The 24,478-nt window shown below is 36.2% G+C and overlaps 2 protein-coding genes across 2 annotated transcripts; one reads left to right on the top strand and one right to left on the bottom strand.

The window, feature by feature from the left end:
• The first annotated feature begins 2,058 nt into the window (after positions 1-2,058).
• Positions 2,059-11,489, top strand: repo (homeobox domain-containing protein reversed polarity). The gene is made up of 2 exons (XM_073969131.1): positions 2,059-4,126; positions 10,143-11,489. Exons 1-2 carry the CDS (start codon positions 2,994-2,996, stop codon positions 11,104-11,106), a joined length of 2,097 nt encoding a protein of 698 aa, XP_073825232.1. The 5' UTR covers positions 2,059-2,993; the 3' UTR covers positions 11,107-11,489.
• A 2,505-nt stretch (positions 11,490-13,994) lies between these two features.
• On the bottom strand, positions 13,995-23,528 carry LOC141394559 (ribosomal protein S6 kinase-like 1). Its single transcript, XM_073969169.1, has 4 exons — positions 23,256-23,528; positions 21,222-22,675; positions 20,943-21,159; positions 13,995-14,577 (listed from the first exon to the last, which is right to left on the bottom strand). The coding sequence occupies exons 1-4, from the start codon at positions 23,349-23,351 to the stop codon at positions 14,344-14,346; spliced, it is 2,001 nt and encodes a 666-aa protein (XP_073825270.1). The 5' UTR covers positions 23,352-23,528; the 3' UTR covers positions 13,995-14,343.
• Positions 23,529-24,478: the final 950 nt, after the last annotated feature.

Here is a 24,478-nt window from a genome sequence, read left to right on the forward strand (position 1 = left end):
TTTTGATATAGCTCTATTTTCGTATCAAAGAGTAAAATCTCTCTTATGCTTGGTTTACATTTACGAAATCCACTCGATTTCAACTGTCAAATCCATAGGTTAAACGTCAAATGAAATCCAGATGAGATTTCATTTGACGTTTGAGCTATGGAATTGACAGTTGAAATCGAATGGATTTCGCAAATGTAAACTTAGCATTACTCTCTGAAAACAAGTTACTGAGTAATTACCCGGTTGCGCGATGGGCTAGTTCGGCATCGGAAACTCGTCGATTCTCAGCGTTATAGTAACTAGTTCCACTTCTGACCCCTCACAGTGCAATCAACTGTAAACTTTAACATGGGGATGTCATAGGAGGTAACCAATTGACACTCTATGCATTACCTGTAAGTGGTATTGTACTAGTTCCAGGTTTACAGTCATATACCAATTTATTTATAAAAAAAGTGGTGGGAAATAGTCACAACTGACGCTTCGTCGCGTTAACTTAGGGATATATAGGTGTCAGTTGGTTCCCTTCGCATTACTTATGGGTCAATTGTGAACTAGTACCACTTACCTCTAGTTTAGGACTATTTAAATTGCGACAATTGGAATTGCTAGCGGGTAGAGAGAAGAAGAGGGCGATTTGCATGTTTCCTTCGTATTCCTTTTTATACCAGAACAATATGAATAATATGTACGAAGATATTCAGTCCATCAACACTAGCTTCTGTTATTGGATGGTTCATTTATATTAAAGTTATGAAGAAAATGTAAATGTGAATTATTTATACAACTCGTCGTTTAAGTTAAGTTAATTAAGTCGCAACTGAAGAATCCTCGTTTACTTGGGGATAAAAAGGTGACAATTGGTTCCCTTCGCATTACTTAGGGGCCAATATTTGTACTAGTACTGATTAGAACTAGTTCTGGACTACTTAAATTGCGACAATTGGAATTTTCGTCGCAAGCGGGTATTACTGAAAAAGTAAAAAGACACAACTAATATGTGATTCCATTGAGAACAGACAATACTTAAATCGTTTCGATGCGAAAACTTTTTTCGCGATGCAGAGATGATTTCACAAAATATGTGTTATTTTTTATAATTTAAAAAAGAATTTAAAGCCCTAATAAACATAAGTTTGAAGCAGCCTTTAATTTTTCTTTAAATTTTTAGCGATCCCAAACATTTTTTGTAAGAAATATCCTTGATGATTGCAATTTTCAAATTATGTACCCAAATCTAAAAATATTTATTTTTGAAATTAAAATAATTTATTGGCACTTTTTTATGTTTTGTTTACAAATACTAGTGACACAAGTATTACTTACAAAAACAAATTCCTATGTGGTTGTTGTCACGTTTGTTGTACAACAACACTTGCCTCCACCTGTAAAATAATTGTACCATGCGTTTTAGAGAAAAAAAATATTTCTTAAAAAATGCTTGGAGGTCAAAGCTATGCCTCAGTAGACCAATTCTCTTATATGGGAAGCTTGGTGGATCCGGATGTAGAATCAAAAATTAGTAAAACTAAAGCAGCATTTGGAATGCTGTCCCCAACTTATCAAAACAACAGCATAATGCTTGGTTTACATTTACGAAATCCACTCGATTTCAACTGTCAAATCCATAGGTTAAACGTCAAATGAAATCCAGATGAGATTTCATTTAACGTTTGAGCTATGGAATTGACAGTTGAAATCGAGTGGATTTCGTAAATGTAAACTTAGCATAAGTCTACGTATAAAGTTCAGAATCCAATGTCAAAATCCGTCTTTTTGTATGGAAGCAGGACGTGGAAGGTCACCAACGGTGTTACAAAACGACCACAAGTTTTCATTAATCGCTGCCTTCACCGGATTCTACGTAGATTTTAGCTGCAGGTAATAGCGAACACATACATTTACAGAATTAATACTTTTCCGTTTACATTTTTCCCCTTCTCAATAACTTTTACTTTTGCAGTGCAGTGGAATAAAATCAAAATTCTCAGGATAATATTACTTTAATTATGCTGGCTTTTCTTTCCTGGGAACATTTGTAAGAATGCAGGAAATGTTATAGCGGTAGGTTTCGACATAACTATGAGCGCACAAACAACACAGCCAGCATCAACAAAACTGACACAATACCAGAGGAAGCAATACACGCACAATACTCCCAGAGGCCTAGTCAGCAAAGCACCGCAAACAATAACAACGATCATCATCCCTCCCTTTCTAGTGTACTCTGGCTTAACTTCCATATTTGGCGTACTCTTTCCTCTTCAATCTCAGTGGCAGCGACACACTGGCGCACACACATCCAATACAATGCTATGATTCGTGGTTGTTGCATGGCACACACAAACACACCTAGCGGACAAAACGGCCATTACTGAATTCTGATTGGTGGAAATAAAATTGAAAATGCTGTTCACTTAAATTGGGTATAAAAAGACAATCATCGCCGTTTGCGGATTCAATTAAGGGCCTCGTGTTCGACGCAGAAGAACAACGGTAGAGTGGTGTTGTGTATTCGTCGTTTTTGTGTGTTTTGAAAATAATAATAAAAACGTTAACTAAAAAAATAGTTAAAAAAAGATGAATTGTAAAGCAATATGAAAAAAAAACATTAAATAAAAGTGTTGAGATTTTGATTATTTTTATCAATGTGAATCGATTACCAGACTCTGTACAATTGCGTTTAATGTAATTAATACGTTTAACCACTCAAGCGGACTGACTTAGACACGCTGTTGATTCTTGTTCTCCCCGCCAATATCATCAATTTGATTAATTAAAATTGATTTAATTTCGCGCACACTTTGATTAAGCAAAATGGATTAAGTTGCCAACGCCGCCACCACCACCAGACATTTAAATAGTCGTGCGAAATTTTCAATTAAAACTATTTTACGAATAAATGTAATTATTACAATTAACAAATATAAACAACAACAAAGAATTATAAAAATAAACAAAGTTCCTAAAATACAACAAAAACAAATTAAAAACGATTTACCATGGAGCACAGCGCCTTTGAAGATCAAATATTTAGTGAATTTTCAGGACCTTTAAGTCCTTTGGATGGTAAACCTTTAACACCGACTTCTGTGGCCCATGGCATGCATTCGGTAATGTTAAGTTTGCCACCGGGATCCACGGTTATGCAGCATCCAGGATCTACAGATTTGTGTTCACAGCGTTTGCCAGATTGTCAAACACTGTTGTCTTCAACATCTCCCAAAATGGATGCCTATAAATCGTCCACACCTGATTATGATAATAAAATGGAATATGTGACAAAGATGGGTTGTTATTCGCCTACCCAGAAATATGAATATTTGACAACAGCCAATGGATCGGCCCACAAATTGGAGCATCACCATCAACAATATTCGTCAACACCACCACCATCACAACCCGGTAATCATACACCAAACGGCTTGGGTCATCCACATCACAAGTCAATGGTTCATCATCAACATCCCCATCATCAACAGCAGCAACTACATCATTCCCCCAATGCCATGCTGGACTATCATCAACACCTCCATCAGCAGCAGCAACAACACCAGCTCCACAGTAACAATGGTAAAATGGATTATGATCCCCATGGACATCAGCAGCAGCAACATCCTCATCATCAACCCCATCCTCATCATATCTATGCTACCAGCAGTCCCCATCACAATCATCACAGCAGTCACGAACTTATTAATGCCAATGAACATAATATGTCACCATTAACCGCTAATGGTTTAATCGGCAACTCATCGGCTGCTCCATCCACATTGGGGGTCAATCCAAATACTGACGGGAGTCTGTTACACCAGACAACCATGGTTGCTGGTGCTCCTCCACCAACAACACCCAATGGTAATAATGTTTTAACTGGTCCTTCGCCCCAAGCCAATGGTGGCGGTGGTCTTAACCCGCAGCAACAATCTCCAACTGGTTTAACAAATGGTCTGAAACTTAATAAAGGTGGTAAACATGATGAAATGTGTTCACCACCAAATCCAGACGCCAGTCAAAATAATAACGGCAATGGTTCGACATCGTCATTGGCTAATAGTAATACATCACCTGCTGCGAAAAAGAATGACAACAAAAAGAAAGGAGATCCCAATGGCATTAAGAAAAAGAAAACGAGGTAAGTGGAGAGTATCCTATATTATTGGGATAATAGCGCATATACATCAAAAGAGTTTGAAAATAAAATGCATCACATGCAATATGTGTCAAATAAATTACATATTTTTGTAAAACTCGTAATTTGGTGCCAATGTAAACTAGGTTTAAAACTAAATAGGTAGAGAGTTAATGTAGGAATAGAATGAGGAATTGAAGCAGAGGCATGTTAAAGCCCAAATTACATATAACAGTTGTTATAAAACATCTTTTTATATTCACCAATTCCACTCAATTTCAAATGTCAATTCCCTAGTGTGACCGTCAAATAAATTCCAGTGTATTTATAACGAGAATTTATTTGACGTATAGGCAATGGAATTGACATGACATCGAGTGAATTTATACATCTAAACGTACTATAAAAGTTGCTTTCTTAGGCCATGTTTATATTATAGCCTTTTGCAGGGTTAACCTTCTCTTTGAGGATTTATTTGAAATATAAGTAATGGAATTGACATTTAAAACCCAGTGGGTTTGTTAAATCCGGTTATATATAAACGTACTATTATAAAGTGGACTAAGTTTTATAGTACCGAAACGCTTTCCAAGCCTTAAAAGGATACTTGCATGTAAAGGAGGGGGACAAAATAAAACATGGTTTAGACTATGCACTTATACGATCATTAATGCTTGGTTTACATTACGAAATCCACTCGATTTAAACTGTCAATTCCTTTGCTTATACTACGTCAAATGAAAACTGGTCTGAAATCGACTGGATTTCATTTCACGTTTAAGCAAAGGAATTGACAGTTGAAATCGAGTGGATTTCGTAAATGTAAACTTACTATAAGGGCGATAAAAATGGCAACTTATACCCCGTTTAGACTATATACCGTTTAGACTAGTTGTCATTTTCATACAATATATCGCTCATTTACTCAAATCGCTGAATAGGGATCAACCAATTTTGTTTTTTAGGGATCTCTAAAGTAACTGCTTATAAAATGTATCGAACGGAGTGCATTTTTCATAACTTTGTTGGACTACATCAAAAGATGTTGTGAAATCATAACTCCAATTATACAACTTCCATTTTTTTATGCTGCGAATATACATTTCAAACATAGATCAAGTTCGAAAACGTTCTACTTTTAAAACATTTTTTTTTTTTATTTTTTCTTCTTTATTCCGCCATAAACTTAGACCATGTTTAGACATTCAAACTGGAAAGAAAATTTTTTCTTCTCAATTTCTTTTAAAATTTCCTTGTTGTTTAGACACGGAAATCATGTTTGTGTCAATTTTATAATTTTTCTTATTCTTCTTTACACTCATTTTCTCATTGCGCCGTTCAAAAACAAAGCCAAGGCAAAATTGTAATGAAAAGTAAAAATGGGTAATTATTAAAGGAACCCTTAAATTGTATTTTAATTTTGATATTTCCACTTATTTCTAATTGTTTTTGCTTAAAAATATAGTTTTTCCTCCAAAAGGTTTTTTTTCAATTGTCTTCGCTGTTGTTTGTTTCTCGACAGAGTAACAGGGTGTTTTTGTAAAAATGCTTGCCTGTCACACGAACCGTTCGTACTAAAACGTATACGTTCAAAATTTGGTTCTTGTAAAATTTTACGAACCATTCGTTTTTATCTAAAAGCTTTCGTCTATTTCATAAAAGCTTTTATATTTCAGGGTTTCCATGATACTTATTTTGTGAATTTTGCATAGGCATCTGCACGTAAAATGTGTTACTTGATGGCAACCCCGATAAACAGATGACAAACAAAAAATAAGAAAAAAATGTAATCAAATTTGTGCAAAAATAATTGTGATAATATGAAGAAACGGATGTGCATATACGCGCGTGCTTCTGTAGAAATAAATAAAATTGCATTCCCTTCCAGTTTTCGTGTGTTTTGTGCCATTTATTACTCAAATTATTTAATTTTCATTCAAAACGATGGGTCTTTTCCATTCGTTTATTTTTGACGTATTCGTTCGTCTGATTTTGTTACGAAAATCAAAAAATTACGAAAATAAAAAGCTTTCATTTGTTTGTCACACGAATACAAACGTCAACCGCTATGAAAACCAAATTGTGTCTTCGTTCATGAAATCGACGAACGAATGGGCAAAAACATTTTACAAAAACACGCTGTAAATAATATGAAAGAAAATGCAAAAACAAATCTGCAGCCAACTTCAGGTTGTATACGAAGAAAAACGAAACAAAACAGAATTTGCCAGTACAGAGGTGTGTGTACCCCCTCTTATTCCTCTCTACTCCCTCGCCCATAAACTCAATTTTCTTTCCCATCAACTTTCCCTGTATAAACACGGACTTAAGAAACCTGTCGTCGTCGGTGGCGATCTGCTTCTTCCGAAATTCTAAACTTTTACTCATTGTGCCCGTCGCACACTGGTCGAAACCACTGATCTAGCGGCGCAAAAGTAAAAAAATCGAACTATAAAATTGCGAAATATTTTTCATTGTATCTATTACAGACACTTTGCAGACAAAGATTTTGTTTTTTAATTTTTGTTGTTGTAAATATTCACTCAGTTATTCACTATCAAATACAAAAGTTTTTGTTGCATCAGATTTAAAAAAATTTTTGCAAAAAATTAACTTCATATTTGTTTAAATGTTAAATAAATTCGTAATGAAAATCTACAAGATATATTTTTAATTAATAGCAGAGGGTATGATTTAAATTATAAAAATTAGTTTGGGGTCTGAATGTACTTAGTTATATAGCAATAAATGTTCAAAAAATTCAATTTTTTAGTGTTATTATGGGTTGCACGCGCTTGTTCCATAGAGTGCATCTTGTAAACTTGGCCGAACTTAGGTCCGACTATTTTTTGGGGAATGAAATTGGACTCTCTGGATACTGAATAACCACATTCGGGCTGCAAATATTTGCAAATCTTTTGATGACTGCACTTTTAAAATAAGGGATTTTGCATGAAATTCATACAAATTTAGCTGTGCATTTGTATGGGAGCTAAATCAAAATATGGACCTATCTTGAGAAATGTTTGCAAGGAGAAGTTCTACCCCCGGAGACACTATAATACCATATTATAGCTAAATATGTTATTAAATATGGGATAACAAGTAAAAATTCAACGAATCGCAGGTACCATAAAAGGGGCTACATCGAAACATAAATCCGTATTGAAAATGTTTTGCAAACAGATTTTATACGCAGTGAGAACACGGAATGCAAAATTACAGCCAAATTGAATTAAAAATGTGGTCATGATATTCAAAATATCTTAAATTGGGAGGTACGGTTACATGGGGGCTATATCAAAACGTGGACCTATGTTCATAATTTTTGGTGGAAATATTTTGTGACCACTAGGAACCCTAAGTGCCAAATTACAGCTAATTTTCTACGAAATTGTGGCTTAAATCCTCAAAATACCGAAAATCGAAAGTTACCGTTATATGGGGGCTATACCAACACATTAGCCGATATTTTTCATATTTGAAAATGAAAAATTCAGTGACGTATCTCAATTCGTTTGCAAGTTATGAATTTCGCGCCGCTAGATCAGTGCTTTCGACCACCGTGCGTCGGCCTGCATACTTCATAATCATGGTGGAATAAACATGGATACAGAGTAATAGTACGTTTAGACTATGGTGGATTTAGCAAATCCAGTCGATTTAACTTGTCATTTTCATACAATATCTGTCAAATGAATCGAGATAATGCACTTAAACATGTTATAAGTTTACATATACGAAATCCACTTGATTTCAACTGTCAATTATATTGCTCAAACGTCAAATGAAATCCAATGGATTTCAGATGCGTTTTCATTTGACATATACGCAAATTGAAATCGTGTTGATTTCGTAAATGCAAACGTAGTATAATGGCCTGTTTACATATAACCGGATTTAATAAATCCACTGAGTTTCCAATGGCAATTCCACTGTGTATACATCAAATAAATCCTCATAAAGAAGGTTAACACGAAAAGAAGTTCTAATGTAAATGGCGTTTTATAGTACGTTAGAAAGAAGGTTAACCCGGTAAAAAGCTCCAATGTAAATTGTGTTTAATCCAGAAAAACGCTCTAATGAGAAATTTTTCAATGAAATCGCTCTATTGTGGACCGGCACTTACTCTAACCCCCAGTTTATGTATTTCGAAACGAAAATGTGTGCGCATGAAAGACACCCAAACTTTAGTTTTTGAAATATAATTTCATTTGCTTTTGCTTCAAAACAAAAAACAAATTTGAAATACACACTCAAATTTGGTAGTTTTTCTTCCGCATTCGTTTTCTTATCGACATACATAAACAGGCCCTTTCAAAGCTTTTGGAAGAGAGAGGAGGTTACCCTGCGTCTACACATGACAGGACAGTTGAGTTCATGTATTGATTGTCAAAAACGCAAAACTGTGACGTAGGCGTCCAGACAACTACAAAAACAGTTGTAAATTTATGAATGAAAATCATCGATTTCTTTTCGTTTTCCGTTCACATATGTTGTTTTTGTACATATTCTATTCTTTTCAGCACATTTGCATTATCATCTCACTTCTTTTTCACAAAAATGTCAAAAATTTGTTAACCCGGCTGTCTGTGAAAAAATGATGGACAGCTGGAAGACAGCTGACAAATGTGTGTATGTGTTAGTAAATCAGAGTTGTATTTGAAGACAAACTGTCTGGTGTAAAGGTGTGAACAGGATGAAATACGCCGCTTCTTCACCCTTAGTTTTCATTAAGCGAGTTTACTTGCGGCAATTTTTCTCGTTCCCTTTTAAACTTGCCTCTTGCGTTTATAAAAGGCAATTCTGTTCCGACATGTTTTGTTTTCAAAACAATGAAAATAATTTCAAATACGAAAAATATAAAAGGAATTGCCTGAAAATTGCCGGTACGAACAATTTTTTTCCATTTCCATTCCCCCTTACGTGTCTCTCCTACAAACAGGGACTTGCCGCAAGTAAACTCGCCTAATGTAAATTGGGACTACTTTAAACGCCTAGTGAAGGAGCTCCTTCAGCTCCGAACTCTCCCAAGATCTGTGTACGTTTCGTATGAAAGTTTCAACGTGTGGCTTTAGAGTTACGAAAATTGCATGTGCTTGTTGCTTTTAAGCGTTAGGACGCAAATAGCTACGGTCAGCTGAGCGCCGCGTTACAACAACCACACTTCATGTGTTTGTTGATTTCAACACGCAACTCGTCACTTAACGGATCGTATGTATTTGACGCCTTAAAATGGCACTCAACGGACAGATTGTGCCTGGACCATAATACTATGTTTACATTTACGAAATCAACTCGATTTCATCTGTCAATTCCTTTGTGTATACGTCAAATGAAAACACATCTGAAATCGATTGGATTTAATTTGACGTTTGAGCAATGGAATTGACAGTTGAAATCGAGTGGATTTCGTAAATGTAAACTTAGTATAACGGTCATAACATCCAATTAAATTTTAGGGCATACTGTACTGACTCTCTTAAATACGGTTTCAAATCCTAAATAAATTTGTCATCCAAAAAGTTCGGATTCTTTGATAGATCCTCTCAAAGAAAAAAATCAACATCACTTTCTATGGACTACAGAAAATGGTGCATACAAGTACTTACTGATGATTTCTCTTGCTGGGATTGCTGGATTCCGGGAATTTCATCCGGTCCCTAATGTGTTTCCATTAGCTCCAATAGATTTTCCTCAATTAGCTTAGTTCCGCTGGTCTCGCATCCAATATGTCATTAAATCTACGTTTCAAAGTCTTTTTAAAAGATTAATTGGAAACAATTTGTGGCAATTTTGTCAATTTTGACTGAATTCACCACAAGAAGTCGAATTGTTTTTACATTAGGTGTGTCTGGTTAATATCGTGGCACAATTACCAGTTAATATTGAATGTTGTCTGTTAAAAAATTTTGACTGATCTCCTTGAGAATTTACTTACCTTTTTTAATTTTCAATTTGATTTTTTTCATTTCCAACAACAAACTAATTTCTTCACTGCTCTTTTTTTTCATTTCAGAACTACCTTTACGGCCTATCAACTGGAAGAATTAGAACGGGCCTTCGAACGTGCACCATATCCCGACGTGTTTGCTCGTGAAGAATTAGCCATAAAGCTGAATTTAAGTGAATCACGGGTACAAGTATGGTTTCAAAATCGTCGTGCCAAATGGCGTAAACATGAGCCGCCACGTAAAACAGGTTACATTAAGACCAGTACTCCGCCCAATTCCTCGTTGAATACAACATTAGCAGCACCATTTGCCACGTTTCCACAAACAACTACAGTAACACCGCCAGGATCCATGGATAGTTGGACAAGCTATCAGCCACCATATGAACTGAGTCCACAATTTAGTTTACTTTCGCCGGCGGCAAGTCCCTATGGAACGTATACCAGTCAATATGGTACCTATGTCCATGAATCACAAATATTCCCCATGCGTCATTTTGAATATGGTAGTCCACCAAGAGTTGAAATGGGCGGTGGTGGAGGGGGTGTCATACCAAACGGCACTCAGTCGGATGATGTACAAAAATTGCATAATCATGATGGTTCCGCATACATGACTCAACCCAGTGGTCTGATGGGTGAAGATGTGTCGACAGCAACCCATTTATCAGATGGCACCACTGTCCATCTGGTACATCAACAAAATGGTACAAGTTCTAAATATTTAACGGCTGAAGAATCCAAGTATCTAAATGTGGGTCCTAGTAATGGTTTGGAACAAAATGGTGGCATTTGCCACATAACCCATGATCCACAGCAACAACAGTCCTCCCAGCAAACAAGCCACTTGAATGTTACTACACCGTCTGGAACCTCGGGAGAAGATCCTAATGACTCGAATCTTCAAACGGTAATAAAAAGTGAAGAAGCAACTGCTGCCGCCCATCAACATCAATCCCAACAGCAGCAACAACAACAACAAAATGGTACAGTTTCTCATACTTATGTTTTGCCGCCTTTTTTGCATTAAAAGAAATGCTTGCACATCATAAACAACCAATGGCGGCGGCGGCCTCACTTCCGCCTAATAGACATGAAATTCAAAGGCGTTGGCTTTTGAGAAGACAGCAGCAAAACCAACAACAAAGGGGACAATTTTTCAAATATCGACCATTTTGTCGACCGTTATGAAAAAAGTGGAGGGAAAAGAGAAAGTTACACAAAATCTAGAGATCGAAAGTAACCAATAACTCGATTTTGTATTCTAGTTGCATTGTCAATTGCCTCCGCGACCAAATTTAAAGTTTTTTATTTCTACTTCAGTCATTAATCGAACGGAACGATTTTTTCTCAGTTTGGTAACTAAAAAAATACAATCAAGGAAAATTCTTCCCTTCCACACTGAATGCTCAGGGGCCTAATTACGACATTCGAATCGATCGAGTATTTGCTCGTGAATGAAAAAAATCGAACTATGAAAACCTGTGTTCTTCAAAGAACATTAACCCTGCGTTTACACATGACAGGACAGCTGAGTTATGTATTGATTGTCAAAAACCCAAAACTTGCCTGTGTGACGTAGGCGTCCAGACACCTGCAAAAACAGTTATGAAATTATGAATGAAAATCATCGATTTCATGTCGTTTTCCGTTCACATATTTTCTTTTGTACATATTCTTTTGTTTTCAGCACATTTGAATTATCATCTCACTTATTTTTACAAAAAAATGCCAAAAATTTGTCTTCCCTATTGTCTGTGAAAAAATGATGGACAGCTGGGAGACAGCTGACAAACGTATGTATGTGTTAGTAAATCAGGGTTGTATTTGCAGACAGTCTGTCTTGTGTAAACGCCTAGTAAGAAAGTAGATGGTACAAAATTGGTCTGTTCCTTTACTTTTGAAAATGGTAAAACCGGCAAAAGTGGTAAAAGTTGTAAACTGCTCCCATATGAATTGTATGGTGTCTGAAGTAAAGGAACGCTTTTCGAGTAAAAAGTGGTAACACTTGAAGATTCTTACACGTAAAGGAACAGAGCTAATGTGTTTATTTTTAAACAAAACCTAAAAAACAAACTTAGGGGTAGTTTACACTATATGTAAATGTCACATGACATGAAATTTTCCATCATTATATAGTCGCTAATATGTGCAATATTGGGGATTTTCCTTACGCCATTTACTTTGTGCGTCCACACCAGCAAAAATGTAATAAAATTATGTCTCCACATTGCCTGCGTGGGTAGATATGGAATGTTTTTATTTCGTGTCATATGACAGCCTGTTTCTGTATGGCGAAAGAAACACGTCCAAACTCTTGTGTGTTTTTCAAATTTGTTTTTGGTTTTGAAACAAAAGCAAAGGTAAAATTATTTCGAAAACTAAAGTTCGGGCGTTTTTCATTCGCACACATTCTTCTTTCGACATACAGAAACTGGCTGATAGTGTAAACTACCCCTTATTAATGAAAAAATGTAAATATTTGCTGAAATTGTTGAATAGTAGTTTGGGTAATACTTTCAGAATGAAGTTGTGCAAGAAAAATGTGCGAAATGATTTATTTTTGTAAAACTTTTTGACATTGATGTAACAAACTGCTAATGCATCTACCTTAGTAAATGTGCAATTGGTGGTGCGAATAGGGTTTAATTGTTCAATTTTTTCATTCGCGAGCAAATGCTCGATCGAATCGAATGTCGTAATTAGGCCCCAGGTTCGACTCCCCGAGGCCAGGGAACATCAAATTTTGGACCAGGATGAATGTTTGGACTGGATTCGGATCGATCTGAAATTTTTATCACAGGTAGGGCTTGCAGTGTTGATCACGCCAATATATATATATCATGGGCAGGAAGTCCATACATCCAGAGATATAGGCCCCGAAAATTCAAAAATTCCCTTGGTTTGACGATAAGTTTAGTTTAAATCGAAATTTTGTCATATATAGCCGGCCTTCGGCCAGGGTTTTAAGACTTTCTCCTATGGACAGGAACAAATCTCGGCTAACGCGAACAAAATTTTCCTTTAAATCGAAATTTTTTTTATCATCGATCCGAATCCAGTCCGTATATTCAACTTATGCCCAAATTTTCAACGGTAGCAAATGTTGGTGATATTTCCTAGGTCATGTTAAACTTCTCTACAAATGGTGTCGAAGACACGCCGTCCGGATTCGTTTATAAAAGTAAACATCATTGGACTAATATGAATCGGTGTGCACTCGTCGAAATGAGAATTCACCCTAGTCCCTCCAGGGATGTTTGTGGGAACATCTGTCTCTGAATACCATCAAGACCATTCTTGGAATGGACTCCTATTATTTGTGATAGTACTTCTATAGATGACCTTATAGAGGTCTCTCAGTGACTTGTCCCCAAACGGTATGTTTCTATTGTTGTCCCATGCCTTGTTGTCCTTTGTTTTTATACGTATTTGTGTGTCAAGCATTTCTTCTGTTATCTATGTATATTTTAGTTATATCTTGTTAAGTTAGCCTTAGAACCAAACCAAAAACAACAAAATCCAAAGTCTTGTCCAAAGTTTTATGTTTAAGAATGAACTTTTTTTATCAATTAAGTTGTACATTTGTTAGAAACTTTAGTTCTAACTCCAAAAATTCCATTCCAAATGTGCCTTAAATCGTAGATATAAGAAATTTCAAAGCCTAAATGAGGTTTACAAGAATTAGAAATATATACAACTTTAAGCTGAAATCTTTCATTTAGTTTAACAAAAGCAACATGTTCCATATGTAGGTTATAAGTAGTTTTATATAAAACAAATTCAATTGTTAATTACCAAAAAACAAACGCATTCCAAATGTGCCTTTCTTGTAATAAATTTAAATATTATCATTTAAATAATTAATAATTTAATTTTATATTCTAATTTCTACAGTAAAAAAAAAACAAACTGTTGTGCTTTGTGACAATAATATTTATTACTTAGATAAAAAACAATTGGTCGTAGATTCAAACCAATTATTAATGATTCCGTAATATTAAAATCTTATTTTTAAAATTTTTTTCAATATTTAAAATTAATTTCATTCCCCTTCTTAGTTTTATATTTTAGTCAATAAATAAATAAAAAGAAAGATATTTGTAATTTAATTTTTATGAATATATTTTTTTTTTTTGTAAAAACAACTAAAGCAAATAAGGAACATTTCTTAAAAAAATATACAACAAAAAAGAGTAAACAATTTAAAATAATAAAAAAAAACAAATATTTTCGATAATAAAAACAACTTTGTTAAAAAAATAGATTAATTTTTAATTTCACTCGCAATTCCATTGAAGCCTTGTTGCTTTATCTCTTCCCAATTGGTGCCGGCAAAATATTCATGTTGTTTGATACGCTCATAGTCTAAGCGCTCTTCCGGTTCCTGTTGCAATAATTTTTCCAATAAGCTGCGCATTACTTGGGGTATTTCAATATTTTCGGGATATTGTACAAATCCATACAAATCAATTTGTCCCGGATGAGCAGCTTTGAAGGGCTGAAAAAGTAAAAGGCAAATAAAAATCATTAGCACAAGAAGTGTAGAGAATTGCAAGAAAGACAACAACGATTTCTAAAACTTTAGTGCAGAATTTGTTTAGTGTCAATCCCACGGCAGCGAGTTCTTTCACACCGGATTGACCCGAAATCATACCTTTGCTTCTACGTAGGTTTCTATGCTGCTACAGCAACAAAAAACTTTAGTGCGTGTGGTGTGAGTATCAAGCCACTCCTTCGGGACATTTTTAGCACCATATAACAGCAAGTTCCCTAGCAACGAATACCTTGCTTGCACACGAAACAAAATTATATCGTTGTAATCGGAATAACAAGGACTACCTTCGATGAAAATTTCAAAACAATTCTCGAATAGGTCTGATACAGCATTTATTTGAAAATTTTGAACTTTTGTAAGGAGTGCCTTCGGTAAAAATGTTTAAACGATCCTCAAACAGAACTTAAACTGCACTCAAGTGCAAAATTTTGCACTAGTGTGAGGGATGTTTCCGAAACTGTTGTCCAACATAGATACGATGCCCAAATTTTGAATGAAAATAGAGTGCATACCTATACAAATGTGTAAAAAGTTACAGGCCAAAAAACCTTTGGTGGTATTATAATGAATACAGAGGCCTTTTGGAGGTCTTCTAAAGGCAACTGATGACCTTTGGAGGTCTTCTAAAGACAACAGAAGACATTTTGAGGTCTTCTAATGACAAGAGAAGACTTTTGGAGATATTCTAAAAGCAACAGAAGACCTTTGGAGGTCTTCTGAAGCCAACGGAAGACCTTTTGAGGTATTCTAAAGGCAACTGACGCCCTTTGGAGGTCTTCTATAGACTTCATCTGTATTCTAAAGACAACAGAAAAACCTATATAGGTCTTATATGAACAAGAGAAGATCTTTGGAGGTCTTCTAAAGACAACAGAAGATCTCTTGAGGTCTTCTAAAGGCAACAGAAGATCTTTGGAGGTATTCTAAAGGCAACTGACGCCCTTTGGAGGTCTTCTATAGACTTCTTCTGTCTTCTAAAGACAACAGAAAAACCTCTATAGGTCTTATATGAACAACAGAAGATCTTTGGAGGTCTTCTAAAGACAACAGAAGATCTCTTAAGGTCTTCTAAAGGCAACAGAAGACCTTTGGAGGTCTTCTAAAGACAACAGAAGATCTCTTGAGGTCTTCTAAAGACAACAGAACACCGTTTGAGGTCTTATTAAGACAACATAAGACTTCTGGTGGTCTTCCATAGACAACATAAAAGCTTTGGAGGACTTTTAAAGGCAACAGAAAACCTCTGCATGTCTTCTAAAGACAACAGAAAAAATTGGATGTCTTCTATAGACAAGGGAAGCCTTTTGGAGGTCTTCTAAAGACAACGGAAGACCCTTTGAGGTCTTCTAAGGCAACTGAAGATATATTGTGATCATCTAAAGATAACAGAAGCCCTTTGGAGGTCTTCTAAAGGCAACTGATGACCCTAGGATAGGCAACTGAAGATCTTTGGAGGTCTTCTAAAGACAACAGAACATCTCCTGAGGTCATCTAAAGGCAACAGAAGACCTTTGGAGGTATTTCAAAGGCAACTGAAGATCTTTGAAGGTCTTCTAAAGACAACAGAACATCTCTTGAGGTCATCTAAAGGCAACAGAAGACCTTTAGAGGTCTTCTAAAGACAACAGAAGACCTTTGGAAGTCTTCTAAAGACAACAGAACATCTCTTGAGGTCATCTAAAGGCAACAGAAGACCTTTGGAGGTCTTTCAAAGGCAACTGAAGATCTTTGGAGGTCTTCTAAAGCCAACAGAACATCTCTTGAGGTCATCTAAAGGCAACAGAAGACCTTTGGAGGTCTTCTAAAGACAACAGAAGATCTCTTAAGGTCTTCTAAAGACAACAGAACATCAACAACAGAAGATCTCTTAAGGTCTTCTAAAGACAACAGAACATCTCTTGAGGTCATCTAAAGGCAACAGAAGACCTTTGGAGGTCTTTCAAAGGCAACTGAAGATCTTTGGAGGTCTTCTAAAGACAACAGAACATCTCTTGAGGTCATCTAAAGGCAACAGAAGACCTTTAGAGGTCTTCCAAAGACAACAGAAGATCTCTTAAGGTCTTCTAAAGGCAACAGAAGACCTTTGGAAGTCTTCTAAAGACAACAGAACATCTCTTGAGGTCATCTAAAGGCAACAGAAGAGCTTTGGAGGTCTTTTAAAGGCAACTGAAGATCTTTGGAGGTTTCTAAAGCCAACAGAACATCTCTTGAGGTCATCTAAAGGCAACAGAAGACCTTTGGAGGTCTTCTAAAGACAACAGAAGATCTCTTAAGGTCTTCTAAGGGCAACAAAAGACCTTTGGAGGTCTTCTAAAGACAACAGAAGATCTCTTAAGGTCTTCTAAAGGCAACAGAAGATCTTTGGAGGTCTTCTAAAGACAACATAACATCTCTTGTTGTCATCTAAAGGCAACAGAAGACCTTTGGAGGTCTTTCAAAGTCAACTGAAGATCTTTGGAGGTCTTCTAAAGACAACAGAACATCTCTTGAGGTCATCTAAAGGCAACAGAAGACCTTTGGAGGTCTTCCAAAGGCAACTGAAGATCATTGGAGGTCTTCTAAAGCCAACAGCTACCATTGACCATGACATTCATTCTCTGTTCTCACCTCTGCTGTCCAGGTGGGCGAAAAGAGTGGCCGTAGATTTAGTGGCGTATATTTGCATAATCTTCGCGTGGTAAGATCAGTTCAAATAGGAGTTCAGCCTTTTACAAATGACATCAGGGAAGGTACCTGACGCCAAGATTGTACAATTATCCGCATACGTTACATTCTCGCTATCGTCTGGAGGGGGCGGAATACAGGAAAGGTAGAGGTTAGAGTTGGGTAATCTAGTTCATAGTTCACTGTACTAGTTCCAAAACGTCATACAATGTAACGTGTGATATTACGTATACGCAGTTTCATCATACAAATTATGTGGGTCATTGGAACTGCGTAGTTCCATATAGTTCATTTGGCACAACTATAGTAGAGGTTAAACAGTTACGGAGATATAACCCCACGTTGGGGAACTCCCTGTTTCATTTTACTTGGCTTGGACTTATTGTTTCTAAATTGATTGATTACACTGTGACACAAAATGGAACTCAAAGTCTGGGGGGTGGAAAATTTCTTTTGAATATGAAAGTACTTGATGAGTATACTAAGAACCCAAAAGGAAATTTTCGCCATAGGTCAAGTTTCTGAGATATCGCGCGATGAAGTTTTTGGTTTTTTTCCTATAATACATGGTAAAATAGCTCCATATCTCTATTTGGCGTTGTTGTAGCTTCATTTTGAGGTGACATGTCTTCAGTCAAATCGATTGGCGAATCTTTTTGTAGAACATTTCATTCTTCTAACTCAATGCCTTTCATGTCCTTTTCGTCCTTTATTTCTTGAACCGTAGTGAAAGTACCACAAGATGAGATTTTTCAGCATCCAAATATTCTACAAAAATGTTGATCAGAAGATTTTAGCTACGGTTCTCTTTGACAGCTAATCGATTCTGTCACATTTTCATTGTCCTTTTTGACATTTAATCGGTTTTGGTTCAGAAATAAACTATGTTTTGTTTTTCTGTATATTCGGCATTGGTTATTTATTGGTATGTAGACATAACAGTTGATTATTGCTTATGTAGACATCTGGGGTGCTTCTGAAATATTTACCACAAATAGCTCTTGTAATGGTGAACACGTTAATAACAAATTTTCTTGGAGGATAGATCCGGTTATCTCAATTTTTGATCCGGATATTCCGACATTAAAACGGATTTTTGAACCGGTTTTAAGTAACCGATTAAACTTATATGTATACCGTTAAAAAGCTTATAGAGTTGTCAATCAAATTAAATTAATTCGTTTCTGAAAACTTTGTTAGTTGCAGTTCTAGAACAAAAAAACCGATTTCTTAAACCGTTTTTAAGGAAAAATATCAAAACGCGCAAATATGGAGATCAAAGGCTGGGGGGCGATCAATTCTTTTTGGCGATGAAAGTCGATGAAGATAATAATACGAACGCGGAAGGACAGTTACGCCGTAGGTCAAACTTCTGAGTTATGGCGAAATGAATTCTTTCTTGACAAACTATACATACCTACATGACAAAAAACAAGCGAAATTTGATCGCGCCATAACTCAGAAGTTCGACCTACGGCGTAACTGTCCTTCCGCGTTCGTATTATTATCTTCATCGACTTTCATCGCCAAAAAGAATTGATCGCCCCCCAGCCTTTGATCTCCATATTTGCGCGTTTTGATATTTTTCCTTAAAAACGGTTTAAGAAATCGGTTTTTTTGTTCTAGAACTGCAACTAACAAAGTTTTCAGAAACGAATTAATTTAATTTGATTGACAACTCTATAAGCTTTTTAACGGTATACATATAAGTTTAATCGGTTACTTAAAACCGGTTCAAAAATCCGTTTTAATGTCGGAATATCCGGATCAAAAATTGAGATAACCGGATCTATCCTCCAAGAAAATTTGTTATTAACGTGTTCACCATTACAAGAGCTATTTGTGGTAAATATTTCAGAAGCACCCCAGATGTCTACATAAGCAATAACCAACTGTTATGTCTACATACCAATAAATAACCAATGCCGAATATACAGAAAAACAAAACATAATTTATTTCTGAACCAAAACCGATTAAATGTCAGAAAGGACAATGAAAATGTGACAGAATCGATTAGCTGTCAAAGAGAACCGTAGCTAAAATCTTCTGATCAACATTTTTGTAGAATATTTGGATGCTGAAAAATCTCATCTTGTGGTACTTTCACTACGGTTCAAGAAATAAAGGACGAAAAGGACATGAAAGGCATTGAGTTAGAAGAATGAAATGTTCTACAAAAACATTCGCCAATCGATTTGACTGAAGACATGTCACCTCAAAATGAAGCTACAACAACGCCAAATAGAGATATGGAGCTATTTTACCAAGTATTATAGGGAAAAAATCAAAAAATTCATCGCGAGATATCTCAGAAACTTGACCTATGGCGAAAATTTCCTTTTGGGTTCTTAGTATACTCATCAAGTGCTTTCATATTCAAAAGAAATTTTCCACCCCCCAAAAATGCTGCTGCACAGTGTTATACAACGTTTCAAACTTGGCCGGAGGGTTGTGTGCTCGATGTCCTCAAACAGCGCTGAGTGTTGTCGTGATGTGCGGCTTATGGAACCCATGCTGATGTTCGGCAACTGTATAGCTATTTCTGACGCTGAGGAGGACTAAAGCCTCAAGGGTCCTTGATACGGGCGACAAAAGTGAAATCGATCAGTTTCAGCAGCGGGACAACCCTGTAAATTTTCAATGGAGATTCCATCGATTGAAATAACTTGCACACCTCTTCCGATCAGTAACCCCCATTATTATAAGTCTCCTTTTGTTATAGTTTGGATTTACCGAACAGATTTATAGCGTTCCGGTTAACTTAAAGTTAAAAGTGATGATTAAATTTCAATCATATTTATAATGCCTCCAAATTGGTATATTTTAGATTTTCAAATCCATCAGATAGTAAAAGAACACATATAATAATGGTCCTAAGTGTAACGACGACAAACGTGACTAAGGCCCTATCTTCCTTCGGTATAAATTGAATACTCTCCCAGCTGGCGGAAAATCTGAAATTTTTACCACAAATAGATATTTTCGTCCTGATTACAAAAATATAAAGTTCTTTGGGGGAAGTCTATACTTCCCGAGATATGGGCCTCTGAAGTTCCCAAAATTCCCTTAAGGGCCGGCTACTTGAAAAAAATTAAAGGAAAATGTTGCTCCCGTGCCGAAATCCGTTCACAAATGGCGAAGCTATAAACAACGGAATTTTCGGAACTTTAAAGACCCATATCTCGGGAAGTATGGACTTCCCCCCAAATTTATTTTTTTGTAATCAGGATGAAAAGACCTACCCGTTGAACAAATTTCAGATTTTCCGCCAGCTGGGAGAATATTCATTTTGTTCCCTTCCTTCTTTCCAGAGTTCGAGAGTGCCTCAACCGTTGTCCACAATTCACTTATTTCGGGTCCAATATTACAATTCATTCGTATTTCCTTTTCTTTTCCATAGTACAATATTTTTTGGGTTAGGATCCAAACGTCTTGGAATGTTCCTCAAAGTCTTAAAACAAACAACAAAGCAGCCCTCCGTCTGATCCTAAAAACTTTGCCATATCCAAATGTAATGTTACAAATAGATATCCATCGTCCTCCTTGGATACTTCTGCAGCATCCTAAGTCTTAAAAGGGGGAGGGGGTGTGGTTAAAATACACCTTATCTAAATTAAAAATTTCCATTTTCATCCACACTTACCAAACCAGCAAACAATTCGTACAAAATAACACCATAACTCCACCAATCTGAACGTAAAGTCAAGGGACGTTCGGGTGCAACAAAATGATTTTCCAAGGCTTTTGGATTTAGGGATTTGTGAATAAAACTATCCGATGAGATGCCTTCGTTTTGATAAAAATATGTGAGAAGTAATTGACCATTTTCGTCTAGTAATAAATTATCCATATGGAGATCACTGAAACAAAATTTCAAATTAAACAAATCAAACAAACAAAATATTCATCTCTTAAAACTCACCACAATATGACACTTTTCTCATGCAAAGCATGTATGGCAACAAGAAGTTGTTGGGACCATCTTTTCAACAGATGTTGTGGAATGCTATACAGAAGTATGCCATTTACCGAACGGGGTATAAACTCCGATTCATTTATTGTATTCGATACAGATTCTATGAGCTGTTTTGAAGATTCCACCAAGTTGAGGACATCTTCACATGAATCTGTTTGAGATGTTTCATCTTGCAAAGTTGTTTCGTCGTCTTCAACAGGTTTATCATTACTTTGGTTTTGACTATGCACATAATCGATGAGTTTACCACCTAAGGCCAGCTTAAGTAGTAAAAAGATTTTTTGATCGGATTGGAAAAATGCCAACAGATCCACCATATAAGGTACATGCTGTGGAAGGAATACTGTTTGTGTGGGTGAGTTGCTGGATGGTTTTTCAATACCTTTCATTACATATTTTGGCTTTAACGGCTCCGTTATGCATGACACCAGCAATACCTTGTTACCCAACAGGGCATTTACTTTATATTTAGCCATGTGATTCCAAGGACGTTCTAAATAGAAACCGGAGCTTTCAGAATTTGTGTTACAAGATACATCTAAAGCTAATTGGAAGTTAGATGTTGAAACAATGGAAGCAATCGATCTTTGGGATGTCTTTAAGAATCGTTCATGTATATCCTCTGCTCTGGCCAAATATTTGGTTATTTTAGCCCTGGCAATGTATACTCTATCCTCATTCATATCATCTTTGCAACCTTTTAGCAAAATATCAACACCGGCTTTATAGCGTGTATAAGCATCATTATAATCCAAGTTTGCCTCTGCTTGTACGGCTGAACTGAATTCGAGAGCTGCATCATAAATATAATCGCTATCTTCACTCTCAACAGATGCCATGGGGGTCAAGAAACGTAAATTGCATTTTGTTGAAACACTTGTTTCGATTATGGTATCTTCTTCCTCGTCTTTGTCCAAGCTTTCACCATCAACAATAACAAAATCGTCGTCCTCCCTCTCTTCCTCTTGTGTCTCATCCTTATTGTTTGGTAATATTTCACAAAAATCATGGTTTGATTTACTGCTGCAACTATCCACAACATCAAATTGTTCAATTTCCCCACTCCTGCCAAAGCTACGTGCTGCCTTTTGTACTAGCTTCTGTAGTTTATTTGAGGGCGTTGTTTCACTGCTAAAGAACTGAGCAAAGCTGTGTGACTTATACAAAGCCGGGTGTTGGGCAGCAAAATCCAACAGCGATACAATATACGCCTTCCGTTTTCGTATAACATCTTGATCGAAGCGCTTGAAAAATGAACAATCTATGGGTTCTGGCATAAAACCCGGTAGGCCAAGACTTTTATGTCTTCTCTTTAGTTCACGATGTAACTTTTTGATATCATGGAACCGTCGCCATACGACTAATGTTGTCAAAGCCTGTGGCACTGATCTGGGAAAAACCTGGGCGGGAGGAGTAGGGGGGATAGGAAAATAATGCATAATTTGAATGTTTAGACTGGATTCGGATCGTTTATAAAAAAATTTCGAAGAACGAATTGAATACACTACCAGTTGACGGGAAAAATTTGAAATTTTTTTTAAATTGTAAGTTTTTCCTATGTAGCCGGCCTTCGGCCGGGGATTTAAGACTTTCTCCTATGGACAGGAGCCAATTTAGGCACGAAAACAACATTTTTTTAATTTAAAATTTTTTCTTACTTTAACAAGGGAATTTTCGGAACCCCCCCGATTTAAACTAAAATTTTGTTGGCGTTAGCCGAGATTGGTTCCTGTCCATAGTAAAAAGTCTTAAATACTATATATAAAGCTATATATAAAACAATTTCGATTTAAACTAAACATATGCAAAAACCAGTGGAGTTTTTTGAACTTTCGGAGCCTATATCTCGGGAAGTATGGACTTCCCAGCACTGCAAGTCCTACCTGTAGTAAAAATTTCAAATCGATCCGAATCCAGTCCAAACATTCAACTTGCTCCGAAATTAATAAGAATCTAGAAGGTTTTTTGTCGGGTACTCACTATTGATGTTATTTTGTAGAGCGTTTGTAGAGCTTTGTGGGTTTGAGTTTCAGTCACCGCAAAACTGTGTATCCAGCCTCCCAAATCCGGTGCCATATTGTTTTGAAAGAAAACAATTTTGCGATTTAAACAATTTTCTTCAACATGGTGTAACGTATACCGCGAACTTGTATGGTCAATTAGTATATTTTTAATTAATTTATTTATTTATTCTCCACACTCACCGACAAAGATAACAACAAAGCCAAACTCAAAAACCTACCGCCGTATAAGGTAGAGTTGTGTAGTTGCGGAACGAACTAGTTCCGAGGAACTATTCAGCATGGTACAAATACACAGGTAGCCGCATCGGCAATTGTTGGTAACATAAGGTGTCAAAATTTGACATTAATTCAATGCAGTTGACACATTACGTTACCATCAGCTGGCATGATAATGCTACCTGTATTATTGTACCATGCTATTCAGGACAAGGAACTATTACCGGCTCTTGCATTTATATAAGCTTTGTTCCTTTACCTTTTTAATGGTAAGAGTGGTAAAAGAGAAGAGTGTCAAAATTGCTCTCTCATGAACATTTTTACCAGAAAAGCAATGTCAGAAAAAACATAAAAAATCAATTTTCGTCTTTTATTTCACAGTTTTTAACTTAGTGTTGTCAGTGTTCGACTTTTTCTTCGGTTTTTCGTCCATTTTGTGAAATAATCGTCAAACAAAAGTCGAAAAATCAGTTCTGCCATTTTCTACCTGCAGAAATTTTGCTGGTAGCCTGTGGTAGAAGAGAAAGCCATTTTCGCTCTCTCCCCTCTCACTCTCTTAAAAATTGCTTCCAGTTTTGCCACTTTTCGGGTTAAGAAACGCTTTGCAGGTTAAAAATGGTAACAAATGGTAAAAATGGTAACCTCAGGTAAGTAAAGGAACACAGCTATAGTTGCTTTAGTTCATATAGTTCCAGTCGTGCATATAATTTGCTCTGTTCCTTTACGTGCAAGAATCTTCAAGTTTTACCACTTTTTACTCGAAAAGCGTTCTTTTACTTCAGACACCAAACAATTCATATGGGAGCAGTTTACAAGTTTTACTACATTTGCCGGTTTAACCACCTTCAAAAGTAAAGGAACAGACCAATTAATTCCTTTAATTTGTGTAGTTAATTTTCTTCCTTAACCCTGGGTCTACACAAGACAGGACAGTTGACTTCATGTATTGATTGTCAGAATACC

The sequence above is a fragment of the Musca autumnalis genome, unplaced genomic scaffold (genome assembly GCF_047663935.1).
Source record: "Musca autumnalis isolate F117 unplaced genomic scaffold, ASM4766393v1 scaffold_1, whole genome shotgun sequence".
NCBI classification, from domain to species: domain Eukaryota; kingdom Metazoa; phylum Arthropoda; class Insecta; order Diptera; family Muscidae; genus Musca; species Musca autumnalis.